Raw genomic sequence first — 16851 nt, forward strand, 5'->3', positions numbered from 1 at the left:
AGACCCCAAAACGAGGTAGAATCATCTGCCGACCTTGGCGTCGTGTATAATATATATGACACCTCTTGCGAAGCCGACTGGCCGCGTTGCGCGTTCTGGCTGGGTCCCTGACGATTGCTAGATATGTATAGAGTGCGGAGGGTTGCAGCCGGCCATCGATCTAGGTACGCCAACACCCACCGGCTAAAGTAGAGATTAAAGAGCGTATAGGCGTATACTCTTTTCGATAGCGATAAGACGCCAAGAAGTGGTGTTACCCTCACCTACGTTCCCCAAGCTGTCGTGTTAAGCTCATGCAGCCACCCAGAGAGGAGAGCAAGCGAGAGATGTGACATCTGGGATGATCTGGGATGCAGGTGGATAAATGAAAAAGGGTCGTTGTGGGGGGAGGGGAAAGTTACATCAGGCTCCCCAAGGATATGGAAGATGGTGTTCCGACGACGTTCTCCATCGTCATCGATTGCCTATAAAACACCAGAGCTCGGGAGCTAGTGAGTGGGAAGAACGAGAGAGCTCTCTGAACGCTGTCCTTATCCCCAACTGACCTCGACTACCTCAACCTAGCAGCAAGACAACAACAAAAAAAAGAATATCGAATAAAAATGGCCATCTCAACCGAAGTCCCGAAGACCGTGGAGTGGAACGGGAAGCAGGTCCCGGTCTACCCCATGGAGATCATCGACTTCTCGAAGCTGCTCTCCCAGGAGCCCCTCGAGATTGAGAGGCTTGTCAAGAGCTGCCAGGACGAGGGATACTTCTACCTGGACCTTCGAGGAATCGACGGCCGCAGGATGGTCGAGGACCAGCAGGACACGCTGAAGCTTATGTACCGCTTCTTCGATGCCCCGCTCGAGGCAAAGAACGAGTTCGGTCTTGTTGCTCCCCATCTCGGGTAAGCCAAAAAATAAATAAAAATAAAAGAAACGAGAAGCAAGGAAACATAGACTAACAAAAACCCACCAGCTACGAGCCCGTCGGCTCCCGCACCGGCGTCCTAGAGAACACCAAGGACGGGTACGAAATGATCAAAGTATCGCGCGACGAGATCCAAAAGGACAGCCCGCACCTACCCGCGGTGCTCAAGAACAGCCCCGACATGAAAGTCCTCGAGCACGCCATCGCCGGCGCCAACATCGCGACAAAGACGATCCTAGCGGCGCTGTCCACCGGTCTCGGGCTAACCGGAGCCGAGCGCTTCGAGAACACGCACCGAAACGAGAGGCCATCGACGAGCACGTTGGCCATGATGCACTACATCCCGTCTGAGCCGTCGGCGAAGAACATCGGGCACCAGAAGCACACGGACATCAGCTCGCTGACCTTCCTGTTCGCCGAGCAATGGGGTCTACAAGTGCGGCCGCCAGGATCCAAGCAATTCGGATTCGTCGAGCCGAAGGAAGGCATGGCCGTGATCAACGTCGGCGACTCGCTGCGCTTCGCATCGGGACACACCATGCAGTCGTGCATCCACCGCGTAGTGCCATTGGACCCGACCGAGCACCGGTACTCGATCGCGTACTTCCTGCGCGCGGAGAACGACACCGTGTTCACCGACAGCGAAGGGCGTCTGATTACCGCGGGCCAGTGGCACGACGAGAAGTTCTTCGCCTTCACCAGCCCGCCTGAGGTCCAGGCCTTGGCGCCCAGCTCCATGATCCTCGGCGGCATGACCGAGGAGGACGATGCGCCGGAGGCCGAGACCAAGGACGCGCCTAGCCCCATCTTGGGCGCGGCTAACGGCCTGAAGGACTCCGTCCAGGTGTACTAGACGCGACGTGTATAACACTCCCCTTGGGTTTCTAAAAGGGGGAGAAAGGGGAAGAAGACGAATCGGAGAGGTTTATAGAGAGGAAGTTTGGTTGATACCTACCTACCTACTAACGGTCGTTATCCCATAAGGACTCTCGAGAATATGAAGGTCCTCCTTGTCTCTCGTTGTGTGCTGGATCGGGTAGTACATCTTCTAGATCGCCCCATAAATCAGGCAGATAGATGGAGGGAATCGATACACTCCATAGGTACCATCTGTAGTCTTTAAATAGGACTATATTTCTTTTGTCGTTACGGCAAGTTTGACCAGTAACCAACCTGTATACCTAGTAGGTATCAAGAAGTGGCTGGGTGATTGTGCTAGACTGATTGCGAAAGATGTTGACTGTATCTCGCAGAAAACTGGAATCCAATGGTCAATAAAAACTCAAGTAGATACATATAATAGAAACAGCAAGTAGAAAACCTATATCGGCGCCATCCGATAGTCATACGTCCTGGGATGGTCAGATAATGAACCGTTGAGATCATTCTTGTTCCTACCTACTTGGGTAGGTCCTCAATCCTCAATTTCCCTCAATCTTTCATTGTAATAACGGCAACTCTCTACCTATACACACTGGCTCAGTGGATTCCCATTCCACCAATACCACGAGCGAGGTTTTCGATATCATCCGCCCGCTGTACTCCTTCGACAGATGTGTGATTAACACCGCCAACAGCCGCTCCGCACTCTGGACATATGGCTTGCTCCATAGGCATTCCACACTCACCAATTGTGAAGGGATGTCCATTTTCGCAATTGTACCAATGACCGGTGCCGAGGAATTCGCGTGCCATGGCCTTATACACGTCTCGCAATTCGTCCGCAGAGACAGCCTCATAAAACACATCATCACGTATCATTTTCTCCGCAGCCTCAATCTCCGCGCTCAAGCCTCGAGTTTGACCTTGATACTCTTCGACGAGATTGCGAGCGAGAGCCAGACGCTCCGAAGCTTGCTCCTTGAGAGTATCCATGCTTTCACCGTTGGAATTCTCGTTATACAGCGAAAATGCCCGGCTGAAGGCACAGAACTGCGCATAGTAAATGTAAGCCTCTGCTTCTTGTCTAGGATGCTTCGCCATTCGAGCGCCTTCCGCTAAAGCGTCGCAGTCCTTGATGTGCTGGGAAAGCTCCAACTCAAGTTTATTGCGGGAGGACCGTAGCCTTTCCCATTGTACCATAAAATCAGAGATGATAATAATGTCGCATTTCAACCAAAGTGAACATGCTTGGAAGAGAGCTCCATGCTGGATCTTCGTTTCGTCAAAGGCGAACGTTCCTTGAAGTCTCCGTTCCTGTATAGCATATTGGACAAAGTCGTTGACCTTTTGGAGCGGTTGCTCCTCTCTTCTCACATTTCCAATGAATCCGTTTAACCGGCGCCAGAGTTTGATAGCTTCTTCGTATCTGTTACCGCCTAGCCAATCTTGGATAAGCTGGATCTGCTTCGCACGCCCGATTGTCAGTTTCACTATCTTGTCAGATTGAGTGGTTTGTCGCGGTCCTTCTGGAGACACCGGTGTCTCCGATATGCGCTCCCGTACATCAAGCAAGCTGGTTGCCAATCTCGCATACTCCATCTGAGACCAGGCGACAAATTTCTTAGTGGCCTCGTCAAGCATAGCCCGTCGGACAATACGTCCATACCTTGCAATATTTCGGAGAGATCCACGGCAATCGGGACAGGTTTTGACTTCATCTATTTCAAACGGGTTGGACGCATTCCTGATGGCTGTTGGGTTTTCCTCAGCTGACATTTTGTAATGGGCATTCATGTCCATGATGCTATCCATGTTAGTCTTCGTGACGATGTGACCACAGTCAAGGAAGAGGCAGGGGTCCTCATTTAGATCAACTTCCTGGTATTCTGTGAACATGATGAAGTCTGTCCTGATTTTCTTTATATCTTGGGAACAACATGTCTGACAAAATTTCTCGTCGGGGCAGGCCTCTCCACATATAGATGGGCATTGGTGTCCACAGCCCAAAGTTTTCTCGCATCTTTTCGAGCAAGGCACCCAGTCACAGGGAGCAGCGCACGGCATGGTGCATTGCGAGTGAGGGCAGCTTGATGAGCAAGTCTGCTCGGCACATGGTGCACATGGTTCATGGCACTTCCTGCTGCATTTAGAATGACTGCAACGGACTTCGCAGGACGCTGGACATAGAGGGCATGCAGTGTCACCATGACACGGTTTTCGACATTTATGACGACACGTCGTGTATTGTCTGCCACATTCCTGCACGCACATTCCATGGTCCGTAGTGATGATCTCACCCCCTTTCCTCACTTTGCATCGACAGCATAGACGTTTACAGGAATGGCCACATGGGTGAGGATCGAGGCATATCTTTCCGCATCTGTAAAGATCGGCGCCGACGTCAATGTGACAGGAAACTTCAACCATATGGCCACAACCAGGCACCTCCTTCTTGACCATTTGATTGCACACGATAGATGAAGGATCTTGCGCCTCCCAACAACGGGCCTCGGATATTGTATGACCGCAGGCCAGGGTGATACAGAGGCCCTTTAGGTACTCGTCACACTTGAGTTTGCAAGCATCACCGCAAGAAAGCCTGCAAGGGTGCTGGCAGCCCTTTTTGAGTCTAGGACAAGGCTCGAGGCACTTGACAGCGTTATGTAGGTTCTCATGATGACATCTGTTGATACAAGAATGTCCACAGGGCAAACGTTGGTCGCAGCGAAGAATGCAACCCCCCTCGGGTGCAACTCTCAAGAAATCATCAGCTTTAGATACTAAGAGAGGCTCTTTGGGATCTGGATGCCGGGGACCTATTAGAGGAAGAGTTAATATATAATATTCTGCAGATTAGCGGGTGTTTTCTTACACTGTAGCTCTAGCTCTTTCCCAATATCTCCATTTTTTTCAAGGATTCCTAGCACTTTGGCCCACATGCTTACATGTCGGTAGGTATTGGCGTTCCCAATTAGATACATGCCATGCTGGGCTCGGCTCAGCAGGACATTGATACGGTTGGAGGTGCTTAGGAAGCCGCATTTATTCTCATCATTGCTCCTCACGAGCGAAATGACCACTACTTTGGCCTCTTCGCCTTGGAAATTATCGACAGTGGCTAGTCGGATGCTCTTCAAAAGTGTTCTCTTGACGGCGAGAGGCTTCTGTGGCTGAGCAACTGTGTTATCATGTGTCGACTTATCTGCCTCAAGAGCTTCAAGCTCGTCTAGATCCCTCTCACCAACCGATATTTCAAATAATCCCCCCATCTGGCGGCGGAGACGATGGAGCTGTCCTAGGTAAGGCGTAATGACGGCGATATCATCTGCACCATACGATCCTTGCCTTACCAAGTGTTGGACAAGTGCTACTGTCATCTCAACTTCAAATGTGTTTGTGTGTGAAGTTGTCGTTGGATCGAGCCGTATTGCCCGGTCTTCCGGCGACTCATGGTGCAACCAAAATAAGCGTTTCTTCATACCGTATATTTCTGGATACTTGGCCACCACCCCTCCATCTTCTAGTGATGGATATAAGGTCGATCGAATCAGTTCGGATATATTCGGGTGCATTCGTCTTTGGGTCTCTAGTGTATCAAACGGTAGTCTTGGATCGGTGTCATATTCCGGATTAATTAGGCGCTCAAATAGCGAGATATCCAGAGAGTATTGAGCCCCTCGGTGGCTTGTGCTTTGAAGATCATAGTTCACAATCTGGGGCCTTAATTGTTGGTGGTCACCGATGAGAATGGCGTGCTCGACGGATGGGAGTAGAGCAGTAAGAGCGTGTGCCTCGAGAACTTCGCCGGCCTCCTCGCACTACAATAACCTATTAGTGGGCACTTCTTTAGGAAAGGGGTTTATAAGTTTTTGAGCCCTCGATATTACATACCAGCATTACCTTACATCTCAGTTTTTGGAGCAATTCGATATTTCTTGCTAGACCAGTGGTTGTAGCCCCAACAACATCTGACTCGTGTAAACATCGGAGGTCAAGATCACGAGAGACTTTGCTTAATGCATCATTGGTGTATTGATAACTCCGGTGTTCGCGTATGATATCGTCTATGAACGGATCACGTATACTTCGTATCCAGAAATTGTATATGCGTGACCTCTCAGCATTAGTCATGGCCCAAAGATCCGAATTAACCAAATCATCGATGTCACGAGGAGTGGAGCCATCCTGTTTTCCGCTATTTCTCCATTGAGTAAAAAGCTGACCAGGACTGGGATGATATTGTTTTCGGAAGCCCTCATCGTCTTCGATGGAAAATAAGGCATCATAGTGTTGGGGATGAGAGACATATAAGTAGTCCCGTAATTTTTTCGGATCTTGGCAGGATGCAAGATCCGCGATTGAACGTGTTATCGAACGAACATCATCATCGCGTTTTGACCTTAGATCTCGTAGGGATCCGTTTTCGGACTTCGTACGTTCCGCAGCTTGGGCTACAACACGGAGATTCAAGCCATCCAATTCTTCCGCCTTCGATCTTGACCCAATCCGAATGATTTTGACATTATCGCGCTTCAAGTGTACTAACAACTGGTCTAGGGCGTGGTTGGTATAGCATACACAGAGAATAGGTCCCAGGCTGGCCCGGCGTTTGTTTGCGAGTAGTACTTTTATGATCTTTTCGCCAGTGTAACCTGTAGAGCGTTATATTAGTAAGATTTCATGTTGCCCGTCTCTAGAAGCGCTGTTAGAAGCCTGGGGGATTATGTCACGTACTTTTCCCAGTGCCAGGTGGCCCTTGTATTAGAGCCATTCTTCTCGATAACGCGTTCAGGAGAGCACTAGATTGAGTCATATCGAGTGAAGAATGAGTTGACAATACTTGGGGATTGAGGGGAGCTCGAGGTGAGTGGTCTAAGGGTACACCATCATTCGTTAAGCAACTCAAGTCGAAGGAGAAGCCTGGTTTAGTTGTGTAATGAGGAGCGCCGACCACTTTAGTGTCTAGTTCCAGCTTCTGCTCAGCTGGAGCAAGCAGATCGTCGAAGGGCACATTAGACTTTGCTGACATGCGTTGGAGAGCCATTAAAGTATGTTGGAATGAAGGTAATAGAACACGAGGAAACTCTACAAGGCATCGTTGCTGCTTGTAGTAACCGATAGACTGAAACCATCTGAGAGTTTGTCCAATATCCCTAGAGCAAGCCTCAGCAAGATGCAGATAGACATAGGCAAAATTTTCGTTATCGGCAAGAGATGGCTTCTTCGAAGACTCTTCGTCGTCAGGGGTATTTCCTTTCGGCCCTTCTGTCACGATCGTGCTTTCGCTAACGACACCGAACAACACATCTTGCCTTTCAGAAAAAATGCAAACGAGGCCACCAGGCTGGAGACGCTTAGAATGTTCCCACCAATCTCGCCGCTGTTGAGGGGTCTTTTTCGATGTGGGTTGAGAGAATTCAACAAGTAATTCCATGCCTTTATTCCTGCCGAAACCGAGATTAACAACTGAAACTTGGTCATATGCGTAAGTGCGGGCACTGTTTTTATTTCCACGACCTTGCTTGCGCTGAGGGTTTCGCATAGCATCGAGCTGTGTTGCAATCGCATCTCGAAGTTGGCCCACAGTATCTTCTCGCAATAGACGGAATTCTCGGTCGAGACGCCCATGAATACCTGGTCTATGGAATAAGGCTGAGTCGGTAGTCGGTAAGTATTCATTTCGTATTGAAGTAATTTCTTCATACGTAGGCAGGATTTTGATCTTGCGGAAATCATCGTGATCGTTGTCATGTCGAGGCCCGTCCGCCGAGAGTTGCCCAGGCATATCTTTCCTCATGATAAATTCGGCTCTCGTCACCGAAACTTGATGTCCTGTCTCGGCTTCGTCTAGAGCGCCACCAACCCCGAGGCGTCGTTCGAGGTACTGCAGATATTTCTCAGCTTGCAATTTCGAGAAATTATCGGGGGAATCGCTGGTAGCTCGGACGCGGTTCCCGAACTGCTCGATGATTTGGTTAAAAATGTCGTTGACGATATTACTAGTATTGCAGTCGACTATGGCAGCTAAGATCGAGAGCGAAAGTTCGCAAGCGGATAATCCATCTGCATCCTCTTCAGCCACGAGCATAGTAGAACAAGATTCAAGCAATCCTAAGACGAAATCAAATAGCGTTTTCATCCGTCTGCTGCCAATACCCTGGATGAAATTGTAAATGGTGGCGACTTGTTGCTCAAGCACATTGGAATCAACAACTCGGGGGTGGGTAAGGACAAGGAACATTGGCCGTATTTGGTTTAACCATAGGCGAGCTTTAGTCGGTTCGTCTCTGGCCTCGGGGATTTGTCGATCGATAAGATTCTTGATGAAGTCAAGGCCTGCTTCTTGGGCCACTACAACAACAAGTATTAGTGGTTTCTCTTTCCAAGGACAAAGTTTAAAAGTAATAGGTATGTCTTGGGAGTAAGAACTCCTTCATCGGCTCGATTAAGAAGATTTCACCCCCAATATAGGCCGAGAGGGTATAGAAAGAACTTTCGATGTTACATACTAAGCTTGACTGTCTCCTGTGAAGCCCCAATGTCTCCTTCCATTAACTCAAGAGCGAGCTTGAAAAATTGATCGCATGACTGGGAGCTCATGAAGGCAGACGAACGACTGGGGCGCCAATTCGAAGAGTTCGATTTGAGTAGTTGCTTCCATTCTCGAAGACGGTCGCCGGCAGGAGGCAGCGTCTCCCGGCGATTATCAGGATGTGCCCTTGCCTGAGATGAGCCCGCTTGAGACGACGAACTATCATGCGAGAATCTACATTCCGTCCCAAATCTACACCTGCCATGCTGGGCAAAAAAACGGCACGGTGGCTTGGGTTTGGGTTTGGGTTTGGGTTTGGGTGTACGCTTCCTCCTAGAGAAATGTGTCAGCAACCGAGCGAGAACCCAGGGAACAGTTAGAAAGAATGTTACTCACCAGTCCATAGTCGCTATATGTAGAGTTAGGTTGTTTGACTAGTATAGGTAGATGGATAGATGGCCGATAATGTAGTAGGGCTTATGCTGTAAGACCAGTACAGTAGTGAAAGACTGGTATTGTACTGAAATAGAAAGCCTCTATGCTATGCAATTTATTGGTTTCATAAAGAGCTAGTAACTCTTGCGATGGAATCACGAGAATGTGCCAAAATGAAGATACGGCAGCAACTGGAAGAGGAGTCCAACAAGAAGAAACAAACGTGTAGAAACTTCTCGAGGCAGCCTACTGTTTGGGTAGGGTAGGTGGGCAGGTAGCGAACGCAAGGCATCTTTGGGCCACGAGCGGCCACGCCTGCAGGTGTCTTCGTTTAATATAAGCACACCTCGTCCCTCTGCGAGAGGTCATCGACAGTGAGCACAACATCTAAGTAAAAGCCAATAATTTGCTACCATTTTTGATAAATAAACGGCTCGTGTGACTGAGCAAACTGTAGGGGGTAAACAGCCGGGTACCTACCTAGGTACCTAGTAGATAGATACTTAGGTAGGTAGTTGGTCGTCCATGGCTTTCTATCATCTTTTGATGTTAGAATCACCCGGGCAATGGCAGTAGAATGAAATCGGCGGGGAAGAGGCAATGCACTTCCAAGCTATTTTGGAGTCGTGCTATCGTGATAGGCCTTCGAGAGGCCGTTTGAAGATCCATTCGACTCAGGTTGTTCCGTTTGACGGCAGAAAGTTGTTGGTGGCCCGGTGCTGCCTACGAGGCTACGAGGCCTCCTAAATTAACTGATTGACCATGCATCTAGCCGGCCGACAGCCAATAATGAGGTCACATTCAGCTGTAAACGCCGTTGATCCCTAAACTTCGATATTCTTTCTAGGAATATACTGCAGTTGGTGATTTCTCATATCAATATTTGGTAGGTTACTAAGGTCCGCTTGTTTCGAATGTCGCCTGCGCATAAGCTGTTAACAACCTTGGAACCTGCTGCTTCTAGAGATAGGCAAGGCAGACTTCAAATAGCCACTTCTGAACTAAGTATTACCTAGCGGAGAAGGGCACATTTCCGCCGAAAGCAAACCATTCAAATGTGTAGGTATACAATTGGGGGGTCGGCATAGAATTATTACAAGTCGTTTTTCATCCATTTTGGGTGACTTGTGTCAATCCGCTACAGGACGACTTGGTTACTACCTAGTGGTAGGTAGGCAGGCAAGCAGGCAGATATGTAATTAATTCGAGAAGGCTGGCAAAGATGTTCTGAATCATTATGTGTAACTAACGACGACATGTTTACTGGCCTATGAAGTTTAATAGTTTTCATGTAGGAGTAAAAATTTAAGAATTTAATATGCATGGAAACCGGCTTTATTAAAAAAGTAAAAAAGTAAAGAAAAAAAAGCAACTACATGTATGAGGGTTGAAGGGGGTTGAAGCTTCCCAAAACTTGGCAGGTCACAATCACATCATCATATCTAAGACATCGTATGTGTTTATATGCATATCGAGAGATTAGTACCGATTTATCAATATTTGCAATAGAGAACTATACCTGTTACTAAGTTTTGTTTAGTTCTGTTTCGTTTCGAAACGTCGTTGATGTTTCCAGATTCTATCTCAACCATAAATATGGCTGCCTAATGAGCAATAGGCTATAGCGATGACTGGAAAGTCTTAACGAAACCATTATGCGGAAGAGATGCCAAAGCGCTTGACAGGGCCGATGACATTTATTGTCGGGGATTTAGAACCTAGACGTTTCTACAGGTTAGCTATTTAGGCATCTACCAAGAGCGGAAGAGATTATCGCCAGATGATTCTGGGGTTGAAGTCTTCTAACTGGACGACAAAGCACGACCATCGGAACATTGCGACAAAAGCTCCCACTTGACTCCCACTTGAAAACATCAATTGCATCATTTTCCTTAGCTTAGAAACTCATTTCTAATATTCGGCGGGCCTTTATACCTGGCTACCTGGTTACACTTTTTTGACTATACACCATGCTTGGTTCTGGGCGCTGTCGCAGGTCTGCGCGTCCATGTTTCATCTCATGAGACGTTGTAAAGACCGGCTGTTAAATATATGACGAGATCGTCAATAGTACAGTAAGAACTTATTCAAATATCGTAATCATCCCTGAAGTCATTTCCAGTTTTTCAATCTGATCAACATCGAGTTTCCATTTTATTCTTATTTTCCATTTTATTTTATTTTCTATTCTCTTTCGCATTGCTGGTCAATCTGCGCTATTGTACATATATAATAATTTCATCGCCTCTTACCCACCTAATTCAAGATGCTGTACAAATCTCTCATCATTTTAGCGGCGGCGTCCGCAACTCTGGGTGCTACCCCGAAAGGGTTTCAGCCCACGACAGAGGCTACTCTGCTTGTTTCTTATGGCAGCAATATCGCCGCCAATGGTGGAAATGTCCTGCAAAAAGCGGGTAAGTTGTTCATCTCGACTCGGAAGTCTCACCGTAGCGATAATTTACTCATCAGAATCGTAGCAACCCAAACGGCCCCTACTGTGGGAACACAGTCCAAGCTGGATGGGACATCGTTCGCGGTATTGATGATTGACCTCGATATCCCGACGAACAACCCTCCTGCAACGGGAACTCTGCTCCACTGGATGCAGACTGGCTTGACGCAAAACACGAGAGCGACGGCTATAAACTCAACCACGGGAACCACCAACGCGTTCGTGCTGCAGAATTCCAAGAACCAAGCAGCATTCGCGGCGTATCTGGGACCGGCGCCACCAGCACGAGTTCCGCTGTCTCATCGATATACGCAGATCTTAGTGGACACGTCGAACGCCTCAGCCAACAGCCTCAGCACCCTCCAGACAGCTGCTTCGAATCGAACCAACTTCAATGCCATGACCGTCTTGACGCAAGCCGGATTAGCGAACAAAATCATAGCTGCTAATTTCTTCAATGTGACGAATTCTACCGCCACCAACGGCTCTGGAGGAAGCGGCCGTGCTACTGGAACCGGTTCTTCGGCCACGCCGACTCGGACATTTGTTCCCGGCGCAGCGGTGTCAGAAAGAGCTAGCGGGATGCTTTTGGCTATCGGGTTGGTTGGCGCTGTGTTCCTAAGTTTGTAGATGGAATTTGGGATGAGATGAGACAAAATTAAATGGCAATTGACAGATGTCGGTGCGCGCAAGAGAAAGCCAAGACATACCTACCTAGTACCTACTAGGTAGGTATGCACTTACGTTCGTTGAAGTTGGAGAGTCGCCGTGTTGCCGATTTCCTTTTTAGCGATCCACAGAAATCTCAGCAATCATGACCAAATCGTACGTATTGGGCTCGGTGTTTCGGAAAAGGAAAAGAAATAAAGCAAGCAAGTTATAGCATCGAGATCAGAGGCAACCTACCAGGCAATCCGCTGGGAGCTCATGTAACAGTAAGCTCTGCATCCACGCGCGGATAAATAACTACCCCCGGAAAAGAGAGATGCCTTATGCCCTATGCCGAACGCTACGATTACGAGTTCTCATTCAATATCATATTCGCTCGGGATGCATGAACCGTACCCGGCGATCGTTGATTAGATCAGAACTGCCGCGAAGAGTTGGAAAATGTATTCTCGGGACGTCGCACATGTATAGTATCCATTTCGTACATAGTTGGGATCATTTGACCAATCATCGAATCAGACGTCTTATTGTTCCAGATCTAGCAATGCTGCGCGATCCCCTCCTCGACCATCCTCCTTTGCTTTCGTCTTGGCCGTCTAGCTCCAACTCTTTAACAAGCTTCCCCGCAAACATCCCTTTCTTATGTGCCTGCGTAGACTTCCGAGAATCCTTCTCCACTTCACCGATGGCCGAGTGCATACAGCGTACATACACACCTAGTACATAGCTCTGTTTCGAGAAGCCTATCTAAAGTTATCGTCAACTACCTACTATGTAATCATCCCATTGTTGACTTTAACTAGAATTTAACTGCTGATGGACTCCACATGGCGCACATGGCGCTCATCTAAGCTATCTAATGAGCTATCTAATAAGCTAGCATAGTTACTACTTTGCCTCGAACATTCCTTAAGCTCCCGGACCTGAAAGCACCCAGCCAGCCAGCTGACGATCCCTTTGCGCCGCGTTCACTAGTCTACTCCGCAGGGCGAGGGGCAACAAAAAGGTGCGGGACCTCGCGCTCACACACCGAAACATCACCGAGCCATTCCGGCGGGCGGCCGAGAGTGGTTTTGGATCAATATTCGGGATATTCACAATCTCACGCAAGTTGGATGGGTTCGATAGATGATCCAATATGCGTCCAGAGAGATGCGAGATGTGGTAAATGGTTCCTATCTGCAGTATCGAGATGCCTCATGTGTCCCTGAATGTTCCTCTATACATGATTCCATACTGGCGGAAAGCCACTACGTGATGTAGCCGCTCCTAGACCGCAGTGCATACATACATACATAATACCTAGCGGGAAGATTGGAGACTACTACGTGACCGAGAAATAGGGCCATTGAGCAACGGGGACTACCTGCCTCTGGCTAGCTTTGTGTGCTCGAAATAGCAGCTAAAACATTCTCCGATTGTTTCCACCCCTCCGCTTCCCGAGCTGTGCTATGTTTAACCCGTTGCCATGAGCAAAAAGATACCATTGTGGTCCCCCCTGAGCTTTGCTTTGCTCTTTGTACGCAAGACCAGCTCCAATTCATAAATGGCCGCAAGCTCCCGTCTTCGTCTACTAAACCTTCCTACGTTCTTCCCTATTCATCCCATCTTTATACTTGCGTAATTGAGTTTCCTCAGAGAAGCTCAGACCAAAACCAGCAACTTGCTTCATCAACAAGCTTTAATACGTCGATATATCAAGCCAGCGGCTGTTTAGTCCAATTGGATACCTACTGCTATAAAACCTTAATACAAACTTCAAAATGGTATTATTAACCCGCTCCCTCTCATCCTGCTGCACTCGTCCCCTCTCTGCGAGGGCATTCACTACAGCCACGGCGGCAGCTCGTTCTGTTAGCAATGCTAGACCTCTAGGCGCTGGCCTGACGTCACGTTCAGCCCCAGCGCTCAAGAGTCCTCTATTCCACCCTCCCTCCCCACGAATTCCCGCTACGACGCGTCTACTGACTACGAAACGTGAAAAGGTCAAAGTTCTAGCCGTCTTATACGATGGAGGTATCCACGCCCAACAGGTACGTAATAGAAAAAGAGACAAATAGTTTCTTCCTTTCCAAAACACAATTCCTTTGGCGGTGATGGTTTTGCTTCTTGTCTTATGTCTTACTATTTTCTTTTCTTTTTCTTACTCCACCTCCGAGCTCCCTAGCCTCTGCCGTTCTCCCCTCAATGCCGTTTCTTGCCATAAGCAGCTTGGTTCGTCCAATGGAAGAGAGCCAACGCGTAATTGGCTGAAACGTGCATGCAATGGTCCGTCTTTGGTAACTGGATGTGGCGGCAGATGTAATGGTTGAAAGAGGGGGAAGGGGAAGGGGAGAAAGGGGAGAAGTAGTAGAGAAGAAGGAATGTGGGGCTAATTGATTCGATTGATTTAATTGGATCAATTGGAAAGAACCTTAGAGCAAACGGCTATGGCCCTTAACCCCAAAACCTTGACCCCAAAGTCGCATCACGAGCTTCTCCCTCTCCACTTTACTTTACGGACTTACGTGAACTAACATATCTTTCTTCCACCCAATTGCAGGTGCCCGACCTACTAGGAACAACCGAGAACGAACTAGGCATCCGAAAATGGCTCGAAGACCAAGGCCACACCCTCGTTACAACCTCCGACAAGGAGGGCGAGAACTCCACCTTCGACAAGGAACTCGTAGACGCTGAGATCATCATTACCACCCCGTACGTGACCTAATACCTAACACCTACTATCTACTATCCCAGCGTGCCTTCTACGTGCCAAGGTGGAGAGAAGGAATACCCAGAATAAGAAGAGACAAGGATAAAAACAATGGCTCGGGGCTAACATTACCACCTCAGCTTCCACCCCGGATACCTAACTGCCGAGCGTTTAGCCAAGGCTAAGAACCTGAAGCTTGCCATCACGGCGGGTATCGGATCGGACCATGTGGACCTTAACGCGGCGAACAAGACGAACGGCGGCATCACGGTTGCCGAGGTGACCGGCTCCAACGTCGTGTCGGTGGCCGAGCACGTGGTGATGACGATCCTAGTGCTAGTCCGCAACTTCGTGCCGGCGCACGAGCAGATCGAGGCCGGCGAGTGGGACGTCGCCGCCGCTGCCAAGAACGAGTACGATCTCGAGGGCAAGGTCGTCGGTACCGTTGCCGTCGGCCGTATCGGCGAGCGTGTCCTGCGCCGCCTCAAGGCCTTCGACTGCAAGGAGCTTCTCTACTATGACTACCAGCCCCTCAAGCCCGAGGTCGAGAAAGAGATCGGTGCCCGCCGCGTCGACAGCCTCGAGGAGATGCTTGGCCAGTGCGACGTCGTCACCATCAACTGCCCTCTGCACGAGAAGACCCGTGGTCTCTTCAACAAGGACCTCATCGCTAAGATGAAGCCCGGTGAGTTCGATCCGTCTTAACAGCAGCGCAAGCCGGTTAACTGACAGCCATTTCTAGGCTCCTGGTTAGTCAACACAGCCCGTGGCGCCATCGTCGTCAAGGAGGACGTCGCAGAGGCGCTGAAGTCAGGCCACCTCCGCGGCTATGGTGGTGACGTGTGGTTCCCCCAGCCTGCGCCTAAGGACCACCCTCTGCGCTACGCCAAGAACCCGTTCGGCGGCGGCAACGCCATGGTGCCGCACATGTCGGGAACATCAATCGACGCGCAGATCCGATACGCCGCCGGCACCAAGGCCATTCTCGAGTCCTACCTCACCGGCAAGCACGACTACCGTCTCGAGGACCTGATCGTCAAGGACGGCGACTACGTCACCAAGGCCTACGGCCAACGCAACAAGGCATAAGCAAAAAGCCATGACGAAAAAAATTATATTTAAATTAAATTATTCCGAGGTCCCCTCTCTTGTTGAATTACTATTTATTGTATACGAAAGGATTGCGCGTGTGTGGAGAGAGGGATGGGTAGCCGGACGGAATCCGGCGTCCAGACGAAACGAAATCTAACTAACTGAAATGACTATAACTAAGTGACGAGCGACGCTACTACGGATATGAGCCTTTTGATGCGGGTAATATGATTAAGTAGTGTTTTAGCATAGCCATTGTTTTAAAACACGATCAAGTTTGAAAGTACATACCTACTAAGTACCTACCTATTATACAGCGCATTATTCTCTCGTGATCGTGATCGTCTCCAATAGACAATGGATTCTCCAGCCACGTCCTGCACCTGATATATCATAAAGCCCCTTAGGTAACAAGTCAGCACTAGTTGATCTTTCGACCAAAACAGCTACCACCTCTTCACCACATATCCGCCATGTCCTGCGCAGGCAGCCCTATGCGGTACAATAGGCCTATAATCGGGGCCACTGACGTTTCCTTTGCGCGACTATCGCGTGTTATGTCGTCACAGACGGTTCTAGTGCATCATCGACACAAAGAACATCACCAAACCCCATTCCGGATCGCTCACCACGCAAAAATGTCTCGTAACTCCAAACCAAACATACCAAGTTCTCAGAAGGAAACAGGTGGGTTGTCGTAGCGTATAAATAACCCCCTTTCCAACCTTGATGGCCACTAAAGGAAAAAAAAACCACCTTGCTGGACCCAACCCTCAATTACCCGTTTCGAACACAGCCGACCAATCAGCACTCACCCCTAGCTATTACAACATCGTCGCTCTAAATTACAACGACTCATATACTTACACCATGGGATGCAACTGCAACTCCGCCGGCGCCTGTACCTGCGCCAACTCAGGCACCTGCCAGTGCGAGCAGAACTGTGGCTGCACTAATTGCCCTGTAAGTTCGGACTTCCCCAATTTCTACACGCTGTGTGTCCGTAATACTAACTCCGATGTAGAAGAGTGATTAATTAATTGGTTACATTGTGGCTTGCACGCGGGACGGATATCTCCTAGGCAGGTTGTTGGTGTTGGAGTTGGTTTTGAATGTGTCGAATTATGATCACACGGGATGGGCAGCATGATTGATTAATTCGAGCTCACTTTGGAA

General features: G+C 48.9%; 4 protein-coding genes across 4 annotated transcripts; 3 read left to right on the forward strand and 1 right to left on the reverse strand.

Annotated features, from left to right (window-relative positions):
• Positions 1–85: 85 nt before the first annotated feature.
• GGS22DRAFT_75678 (Clavaminate synthase-like protein) lies at positions 86–2081 on the forward strand. The gene is made up of 2 exons (XM_047968027.1): positions 86–892; positions 964–2081. The coding sequence occupies exons 1-2, from the start codon at positions 603–605 to the stop codon at positions 1766–1768; spliced, it is 1095 nt and encodes a 364-aa protein (XP_047814930.1). The 5' UTR covers positions 86–602; the 3' UTR covers positions 1769–2081.
• GGS22DRAFT_75682 (uncharacterized protein) lies at positions 2057–9122 on the reverse strand. Its single transcript, XM_047968029.1, has 7 exons — positions 8726–9122; positions 8307–8662; positions 6532–8148; positions 5689–6449; positions 4670–5615; positions 2318–4613; positions 2057–2267 (listed from the first exon to the last, which is right to left on the reverse strand). The coding sequence occupies exons 1-6, from the start codon at positions 8731–8733 to the stop codon at positions 2395–2397; spliced, it is 5907 nt and encodes a 1968-aa protein (XP_047814931.1). The 5' UTR covers positions 8734–9122; the 3' UTR covers positions 2057–2267; positions 2318–2394.
• A 1808-nt stretch (positions 9123–10930) lies between these two features.
• On the forward strand, positions 10931–12027 carry GGS22DRAFT_75693 (PEBP-like protein). The gene is made up of 2 exons (XM_047968030.1): positions 10931–11181; positions 11245–12027. Exons 1-2 carry the CDS (start codon positions 11031–11033, stop codon positions 11847–11849), a joined length of 756 nt encoding a protein of 251 aa, XP_047814932.1. The 5' UTR covers positions 10931–11030; the 3' UTR covers positions 11850–12027.
• Positions 12028–13420: 1393 nt separating this feature from the next.
• GGS22DRAFT_173331 (formate dehydrogenase) lies at positions 13421–16410 on the forward strand. The gene is made up of 6 exons (XM_047962902.1): positions 13421–13654; positions 13874–13921; positions 14431–14585; positions 14724–15268; positions 15326–16076; positions 16205–16410. Exons 1-5 carry the CDS (start codon positions 13652–13654, stop codon positions 15670–15672), a joined length of 1098 nt encoding a protein of 365 aa, XP_047814933.1. The 5' UTR covers positions 13421–13651; the 3' UTR covers positions 15673–16076; positions 16205–16410.
• The last annotated feature ends 441 nt before the right edge of the window (positions 16411–16851 follow it).

This window comes from Annulohypoxylon maeteangense (genome assembly GCF_022496945.1).
Source record: "Annulohypoxylon maeteangense strain CBS 123835 unplaced genomic scaffold GGS22scaffold_21, whole genome shotgun sequence".
NCBI classification, from domain to species: Eukaryota; Fungi; Ascomycota; class Sordariomycetes; order Xylariales; family Hypoxylaceae; genus Annulohypoxylon; species Annulohypoxylon maeteangense.